Below are 9551 nucleotides of genomic sequence, written 5' to 3' on the forward strand. Positions count from 1 at the left end.
GTTTCAACGAGTCGTTTACTGACGTCTGTGGACGTTTCAACGAGTCGGGCTGCTTCTATAGGAAGTGACAAATATGGAAAAATGTGTCACAAAAACTTTGGAAGCAATGTGTCAAATAAAAATAAAAACAAAATGTTATGATCTGCACATTTCATAAACTTGTATTTTCTTCCTAATGTAATCTTGTTAAATATTATAATTGTACAAGTTTAAAAAAACTAAAATAATTGGGGACAGGACCATGTTTTTCACTTTGTCTGAGCCCTGGACTGCAGGCAGGCCAGGTCACCTGGACTTTCCTGCCCCCAAGCTACTGATGCTGTGACGGATGCAGTCATTTGACATTTGATGAATTATGCAAGACCTTCCCTGAAAATGATCCGTCCGTCCGTCCGTCCGTCCGTCCATCCATCCATCCATCCATCCATCCATCCATCCATCCATCCATCCATCCATCCATCCATCCATCCATCTATCCATCCATCCCCATCCGTCCGTCCGTCCATCCATCCATACATCCATCCCCTTTACCTGCTTCTTTCTTCCTGCGTCGCATGGCTCACTGGCGTCCATATCCAGCAGTCACTGTGCGAGAGTCGGGGGACACCATGGACAGGTCTCCAGTCCATCACAGGGACACAACAAGACAAACAACCATTCACACACACTCTCACTCTCTCACCCACCTGGGGACATTTTAGAGTTGTCAGCCTAACATGCATGTTGCTGTTCTAAAACCTGTAAATACTTTTCTGTGTTGATGGTGCCTTTCCAGATGTGTAAGATGCACACTAATGCACCCCCAAACCATCAGAGAGGCATGATTTGAACCTCGCACAAATAGACTTGATGGTCTGAAAAATTGTATAACTTGGTATCTTAAACACGTTATATGTTTACTGTGTTTCATTGAGAGTAAAAAATGTCTGTGAGATTTGAAAGTCATGACATGTTTGTATTTACATTTTACACATCGTCCTTTTTGTAAATTAAAGAGGTATTAAACCAAAACTGGGCAACAGATGCACAAACTCAAGGTGCCCTTAGTGCAGTACATTTCACCAACACTTGCGCTGATGTCATATTTTAATTTTATTTATTTATGTTTATTTTGTGTGTTTGCTGTAGGATGGAAGCGCAGACGCAGCGGGAAATAGCAGCTCTGAAGCTGTGCGACGGCCATCCCAACATTGTGAAGCTGCATGAGATTTACCACGACCAGGTGAGTTCACATTCAGCACGAACTCTGTTTTCTGCAGTTGTCTGTGGAAACGGTCCTAGAACTGGAGCAGGGCAGATTAATGGGGATACTGGGAGCCGTCTAGGTTTCTCTCTGACTCCTCATGTCTGTGAACATCTTGATCATTTAGAGCAGATTTATTTACAAACTGCAGCTGCACAAACGATCTTTTTTGTGTTGCAGAATAGAAACAACCCAGATTCACTTGTGCTGCTAATAGAGTCGTGCACTTAAATCAAACCGAGTGTGCATGAATGTAGCTTAGCTCAGTTATTAGAAAGGTGTTTCCAAGCGTCTGACTGCATGCAGGTTCATTAGCCAGAGTCCTTCATGCCCAGAAGCACCACTTTAGCCCTGATGAGCTCAGTGGGGTTATTACTGTACCTCACAGGCCTGTGACCCAGATCAAAGCAGCGCTGCCCGGCTCCGTCCTGCCTTTGTTCCCCGGATCCAGCACTAATGAGAAACTGTACCCTGCTGCACTCTCCTCCGTCTTTATTAGACCCCTTTCACTCTTACTCACTTCTATTATAGTTTGATCTCGCCGCCATACAATCAAGCACGAGCTGATTTTCTCTTTTGGTTCTGCATCAGATTCAGACTTTGAAAATAAAATTAATGTAGCATTAGAAAATAGTTATTTCTATTTGTTCTAATTGTTCTCATTTTAAAATATAAAATATTACATTCATTAATTAAACGCCCACCATTCATAATTTTGAGCTAAAATCATCTTGTGATTGGAGTTGAAGCCAGTTTGATCAGTCGTTGTAGATGATGTAACAAGTCGGTAGTGTAGGCAGGGCCCTTCAACTAAATCGCTCAGGGGGCCACAGTTACTGAAAGCCAGCTCAGGGCTTGAACATCCAGGAGTTATTGTTTGTTTTACGCTTTAACATTTAGTTTTATTTGAAAATGAACCCGTTGAGGGGCCGACCTGAGCTCACCTGTGGGCCTGATTTGGCCCCCGGGTCACCAGTTGAACAGCCCTGCTCTAGGGTGTGATCTATAAACACTTTAAGTATTTAAGAAGGACTCGGCTAATACCACACCAAATGTTCATTAGATATTTTGCTAACACGTCTGGTGAAATAAAGGGAGTGAAATGTGTTTGTAGGAGCGTAACGTTTTCTGTTTGCGTCTTCTGAAGCTCCACACATACCTGGTCCTCGAGCTGCTCGGTGGAGGGGAGTTGTTGGAAAGAATTCGCAGGAAGCAGCATTTCAGCGAGACGGAGGCCAGCCGCATCATGCGCAAGCTGGTGTCCGCCGTCAGCCACATGCACGATGTAGGAGTGGTGCACAGGGACCTAAAACCTGAGGTACCAGACACGAACGCACAGCGGTCAAACATCTGTTTGTGTTCTTGTGGTGAACACAAACGAACTAGATCAGAAGCTTTGAAGAGTGAATCAGTCTTTTTACTTTCTCGTACTGTGTCGTGTTGTTCCTCCACAATCTTCTTCAGAACCAGAGTAAACTGTTTGACCCAGCAGGGTCAGTCTGATGCACAGTGTAGTCGGCTCTGAAGCAGCCTGAGCAAAGGAAAGACCAGAAAGAAAGATGGCTGTCTGTGTCTCAAATTGCTTCGTAGAATCTGCTCTTCACAGGCGAGAGTGAGACCTCGGAGATAAAAATCATAGACTTTGGCTTTGCTCGTCTAAAACCGCCAGACAATCAGCTGCTGAAGACGCCCTGCTTCACCCTGCAGTACGCCGCCCCCGAGATCCTCAAATATGATGGCTATGATGAGTCTTGTGACCTGTGGAGTCTGGGGGTCATTTTGGTAAGTTCATCTTGCAGCATACTGGTAATATGAGACGTACTGGGTAATAATACTGAGTAAAAGGCATCAGCAGGCTGTTATCTGAGTTATTTACTACTTGTAAAAATCATGTTTTACTGCAGTTGAACGAAGCTGCAGCCTGATGACAGTTCCTGTCTGTTAGGATTCTGTCGGTGTGTGTGAACCCAGTGGTGCAGGCAGGCACAGGGAACTCACAGGGTAAAATAAGAATAATATTTATTAACACAAGAACAGGCTGACGATGGAGCATCACTCACAGAGGGAGACAGAACAAAGGACAATGTGCGGACACGGGGAACACAGAGACGCAGACTTAAATACCGTATTTTACACCGTACATGTCGCATCCGTCCAAATATGTGTAATAAAGTGGAACAATCCATAAATATGTGCATTATAAGTATAAGTCGCATCTATTATGTGTCACCGCTGACCACCTGGAAATGTGGGCCGGTGTTGTGCCAAAAATCGATTGGCTGCCAAATGGCGGCTGCGGGAGCGTGCACGGGAGGATTTTAACAAGGATGTAACAAGATTAACACTTAAAAACAATTATTTGTTTGCTTGAAATTATAGCAAAGGTGTGTCTCGGTCTAACTTTTCCTTAACAAATGCACGTTGACGGTCGAATCAGCTGCGTTTTCAAAAGTCGACTGGCGGGATCGCACTGAGGGAGGACTCGCTGTACATTTCTTCAAAATGTAACAAGATAAACACCTAAAAACAATTATTTGTTTGCTTGAAATTATAGCAAAGGTGTGTCTCAGTTGAACTTTTCCTTAATAAATGCACTTTAATGGTCAAATCAGCTGCATTTCTCCTGGGCAGTGAAATGCAGCTGATTTGACGTTTGCTCCAGGAGTTCTGGCGCGAGTCAAAGGTGGCTTGGTATGGCAAGCCAAGTGTCTCATTAATAGCCACTTTTGCCTTTTAATGAGACACTTGGTTTGCCATATTAGTCGAGGGCCCTCTAGTGGCTGAACATGGTAGTGTTCAATATTTTCCATGTCAGATTGAATGAAATCATCAGATCTCAGCCAAAACTTGGTTTATAAATATGGAAATAAAACATGAATAAATCGCTTCGCTGTGTAAGTTGCAGGCACGCTAATTTATGCAAAAAACTGTGACTTATATGCTGGAAACTACAGTACAAACACTAACGAACAGACAGTGACAAACACCTGGGGAAGGACAACAGGTGGGAGCGGCAGGAGCTGGGACAGACCACAAGGGGGAGACACGCACAAATCCTCGCACGGTCCAATAATCCAACTACAAGGCACCTCTACAAACTTCTAAAGATTTATTCTTTTTACAGCACCTCTTTACTTCATCATATACTCATGCTGACAAATGCAGAGACCGTTTAAAAGCAGAGAACTGGTCTTAAAGAGCGCTCAGCTAGCATTGATGATTTTGAACCATTGTGTCATGTGTCCACACAGTTGTCATAAAGAACTGAAGAAATAAAGTTTACTCCCAAGTCGTGCAGCTGACAAACCTGCCGCTGAATCAGGGACGTGTCTAAAGGATCTGGATTGTCTTTCGTTTTCACCGGGCTGATGGATCAACAGAGATGCACGTATTCTGTCAGTAAAGCTCACATTCCCTTTAAAAGCACTTTCAAAATAAACTACGATGGCAGAAAGGACTCTTTGAGTTGTCTCTTCACAACTTTATCGTCTGTAACAGCTCATGAAATATTGAGCATGCATCAGGAGATCTCATGAAATAGATGCTTGTCTTTGACATCGGGATCATAACTGCAACACAAAACGAGTCAATAATTCAGTTTTAAATCGGCATTTGTAAAAGAATAAGTAAATCAATAAAAACACTATAACATGCACGATACGTTAAAACAGAAGACCCTCTAAGCAGACAATGGTTTGTTGTGTGAGGCTGTTTAAAGAGGATCCTTTTAAGGGGAGCAGAGGGAACAAATGGCAGGTTTTGGAGATAGGTGTGTTGGGAAAAACACTGGAAACAATTTGGCAGGTCACTGCCAGGTGGAATTATTTTACATTAATTCTTTTAATTTGCTCATGTCAATTAGAATTAAAATATTTGAAAATCTCAATTCTGATGGTTCTTTCTTCTACAGCTGCTCCATCACGTGCAGGATATTAATAGTAGTAACTCTTCAGTGCCTGCACGTGACCACAATGAATGATTTGTGATAAACCGATCATCAATACTCTGAATAATGGCAGCCTTAGCTAAAGACTGTGAAACACTTGCAGCCCTCTGGGTTTTTAACACATTGGTAGAGTCACAGTTTTGAGCTCCACTTTGAAGCCCCTCCATGACTATTTTATTTTTAATTGGGTTTGTAGATTAATGGTTTTCTGCAGGACCGTGTGAGCATCTGGTCTTGAGCTTGATGCTCCTCTTGTCTTCTCCCTGGGTCTTCAGCATCCTGTGGTGAGCTGTATCAAAGCATAAGAAGAACAAGCGCAGCAGCTGATGCCAGATGTTGCTTTCTGGTTGCACACATGTCGTCTCTGTTTGCAGACGTTTTCTGCATGAAGAAGGAGAATTAAAAAAAGAGAAGAGGTAGCATGAATAGTAAGAGTGCACAAACGGTTCGATGGCTGAGAGAGAGATGTCTGTCCATCCAGAGCTCCTGTTCTGTCACCCCCTGGATTGTTTTTCATGCATTCCTGATCAAATGGCCTCTGACGTGCTTTGTGCACGTTGTCCTGCAAGCCAAGTTAGCTGCAGTTGTCAAAAGGGTCGTTCGTTACCCACCGTGGTCGTTTTAATGATGTCTGAGGGCAGGTGAGGTGAGCACAGGTGTACTCAGTGCTGGTGTGACCAGGGTCATACTGGTAATTAAAACAAGCATTTAACAGCTGATGTGCCTCACTCGTATTAATTATTAGTATTATATTGACCGTATGGCATTAGAGCTCTAACAACCGAAAACCTTATTGCGCACCTCTTTTATTTATTTGATGTTTTTTGCAGCAGGTGATGAGTATTGAGCCACAGACATTTGGTTGGATGCTGGTTTTTCTCTGTTTCAGTACACCATGCTGTCCGGACAGGTGCCTTTCCAGTGTCAGGAGAAGAAGCTGGCGCACACCAGCGCAGAGGAGATCATGAAAAAGATCAAACAGGGAGATTTCTCTTTCGAAGGAGAAGCCTGGAGAAACGTATCCCAGCAGGCCAAAGAGCTGATACAGGGTGAGAGCATGAGCCGGTTCACCGTTGTCAAATGTTTCTTTTAATGTTGAAAAAACGATGCTGTTGCATTTAAAACTGGTGTGTGGTCACATCTGTAGTTTTATTAAGTTAGATACACTTAAATAAGAGGAAACTGGACAATAGTTTTCTGTTAGTCAGTGAATGCTGAGTGGCTGCTGAAGAAGCTGAAACTGAGTTCCTAAAACAAGCAGAACACTAGCCAGAAGCTAAAAGTAGCTAAACGCTCACGACAGTATCCAAGAGGGGCGCGTGGTCCCCCCAAGGCACTGCCCGCCCCACTTTGTTAGTTATTTCAGGGTTTTATATTTTTCACAGCCGTTTCTTACATAATTAGTTTCCCTAAAATGTTTTTTTATAAAGCCGTTGAACTTTAGACGGTCTTTACGTCTTTAGTTGAGTTTGAGCAGCGTAGACCAACTGTTTGTGACCTCATGCTGTCAGAGCTGCTGCGATGATGCAAGCCACAGCGTGATGTCTGTTCATTTAATATTTAGAGTTCAGTTTCTTATTGTCCGCCTCTGAAACTGCAGCAATAATAAAATACATCCATCTGACTTGGTTTAGGTGTTCCATACATAAATATCTCATGAACCACCGTTTTATTAAACATTTAGGAAGAAGAAGTTTCTAATGTTAGTGATTTTTCACAGGTGGAAGTTAGTAACATTTTAAATTGGAGGTGTCTCACAGTTTGACATGACAACTCACAAAAAATGGAAAGGTTTAACAAAAATGGGGAAAAGTCCAGTTTGCAAGTAAAATTATAAATTTAAAGAGAAAATCAGATGCAAATTAAATAAGAACTGAGTCATTTTCTAATAGAACCATGTGCTGCTCACCAGAACAGATGTTGAACAGATGTTGAACAGATGTTGAACAAACAGATGACGTCCTTCTGTGACTCACCTTTACTCTCCCTCGTAACAAGAGTGTGAAAAGTGAAACAGGAGTGTGTTTTTCCTGCAGAGCTTCTCACAGTGGATCCAAACAAGCGGATCAAAATGTGTGGTCTTCGTTATAACGCCTGGCTACAGGACGACAGCCAGCTGTCCTCCAACCCGCTCATGACCCCGGACATCCTCGGCTCCTCCACGGCCTCCGTCCACACGTGTGTCAAAGCAACTTTTAATGTAAGAAACAAGAAGAGGAATCGTGTAACGTTGGTCAGATACGTGTCTGGCATTAAAGAACGCTGTACACCCGCTGCTGAATCTCATGCAGCGTTAGTATTCAGTGCTTGTTCATCCACAACTAATGCACGTTTGGAGTCAGTTCAGTGCAAGATGGTCGCCACGCCTAAGTGACATTAGCTAGAAGAAAACGTGCCGCGACACAGTTTTACTGATAAAGAGCTAAAGTCTTTTGTTGTAGTGCAGGGCTGTTCAACTGGTGGCCCGGGGCCAAATCAGGCCCTCAGGTGAGCTCAGTTCGGCCCACCAACGGGTTCATTTTAAAATAAAACTAGATTTTAGACCGTAAAACAAACAACTGCTGGATGTCCGGCCCCTGAGCTGTGGCCCCTGAGCTGTGGCCCCTGAGCTGTGGTCCCTGAGCAGTTTGCTTGGACAGCCCTGGTGGTAGTGCCTGAGAGTCATTCACAGCAGCACTGCATGAGAGAGCTTCATTTTGAAGGTTTGACCCAGTGGCTACAGCTCGGCCACTTCTCAACAAAAGATGATCTCAGTTTGTAACTCTGGCACGGTGCAGCAGCGGCTACTGAGCATAATTCTTATGGAGGCACACGTTCATTTCCTGAATCAACAACCACATAAATGTTACAGTTTGTGGTACATTTTCTGTGAAAACTGATACACTCCTTAATATTTATCTTAATGTGGCTGCTTGTCTCCGTCCTGCGAGTCGAGGTCGTGTCTCTGGAAAACGGTCCGAGTTCATTCAGAGAAACGAACCTCCCACCTGAAACAATATTTTATTTTTATTTTAACTGAGTGAAATTGAACGGACACAGATTTCTGGATTGGATTTCTAATTTGATTTTAAATAATAATTCTTCAATATTACTCCAGATTAACAAAGTTAAAGAAGGAAGTTCTGCAAAGTCGTTTAAAAAAGTGTAAAAGTTAAACAGTGATTTTAAAGCTCCGAGCAGAGTTCGGACCCACAGCCACACTACTTGAAGCCACTGAACTGGTTAAATGAGATATTACTGGTGAAGATGTCCTGGTTTTTATTCTCCTGTGTCCCCCTCAGGTTTCTGGTCTGTTTGTGTCCCCTCTGCTGGACACGGCAGGTTCTTCTGTTTGATAAGCTCCTGTCAGGTCTAGTGTTCGCAGAGGTCGTATCAATGATCTAAAACCAGCAGAACGTCTCCACGGGCCCCAATATTTTACTGCCCGATGAGACTCTGTTCAGCTGCCGTCAGGTGGAAATGTTCAATTAAATTATAATTCATTTTATTTCTATAGCGCCAAGTCACAACAGCTGTCTCAGGACACTGAACAGAAACATCCACACACAAAAAACAATTAGTAAAGTTCTGTATCTGAGGAAGCAGCACATTGTGTTCAGTCTTCACTTCGTCACAGTCTCCCATCCTGAGCGAGCACAAAGGAGACAGTGGAAAGAAAAACTCCCTTTAACAGGAAGAAACCTCCAGCAGAACCAGGCTCAGGACGAGCGGACATCTGCTTTGACCGACTGGGTCTGAGAGGACAGGAAGTAGAACCAGACACAGAATGACAGGTCCAGGTGTACCTGAAAGACAAAAACACATCAAGGATAGAAAAATAATTACAAATACAAACCAGGACGAGTGGAGCAAGTGAAGACAGCAGCAGAGAGAGGTCATGTAGTGGAGCTCTGCCCCACCTGCTCGTATGGACCGACACACCTGCTTGAATATTTAAAATGCATTATGAAGATATTTTACCAAAACACGGCCGGAGTTCTTATTAATTAACGTTAATAAAAAAAACTCAACGGTTATTGTTCTTAATAGCAAAATTTAAAACTTTTTTCTCCATAAAAAAACTATTTTTTAATTTAGCATCACACTTGAGAGCACAGGTGACAGGTGGTGACATGTGGTGACAGGTGGAGACATGTCGTGACATGTGGTGACATGTGGTGACAGGTGGTGACAGGTGGTGACAGGTGGTGACATGTGGTGACATGTGTTGACATGTGTTGACATGTGGTGACAGGTGGTGACATGTGGTGACATATGTTGACAGGTGGTGACAGGTGGTGACATGTGGTGACATATGTTGACAGGTGGTGACGGGTGGTGACAGGTGGTGACATGTGGTGACATATGGTGACAGGTGGTGAC

At 43.3% G+C, this 9551-nt stretch overlaps 2 protein-coding genes across 2 annotated transcripts in view; one reads left to right on the forward strand and one right to left on the reverse strand.

Moving 5' to 3' along the window:
• dtnbb (dystrobrevin, beta b) overlaps window positions 1-9551 on the reverse strand; it is a 302359-nt gene that overhangs the window by 114102 nt on the left and 178706 nt on the right. The gene's annotated exons all lie outside the window — the stretch shown is intronic.
• Window positions 1-9551, forward strand: part of rps6ka5 (ribosomal protein S6 kinase, polypeptide 5) — a 47508-nt gene that overhangs the window by 10710 nt on the left and 27247 nt on the right. The window contains exons 11-15 of the mRNA XM_037694970.1: window positions 1129-1222; window positions 2391-2561; window positions 2834-3025; window positions 6079-6238; window positions 7226-7422. Coding sequence (XP_037550898.1) covers window positions 1129-1222; window positions 2391-2561; window positions 2834-3025; window positions 6079-6238; window positions 7226-7422 — 814 coding nt within the window. The remainder of the gene's footprint in view (window positions 1-1128; window positions 1223-2390; window positions 2562-2833; window positions 3026-6078; window positions 6239-7225; window positions 7423-9551) is intronic.

Source organism: Nematolebias whitei, chromosome 21, assembly GCF_014905685.2.
Source record: "Nematolebias whitei isolate Nwh7 chromosome 21, NemWhi1, whole genome shotgun sequence".
NCBI lineage: Eukaryota > Metazoa > Chordata > Actinopteri > Cyprinodontiformes > Rivulidae > Nematolebias > Nematolebias whitei.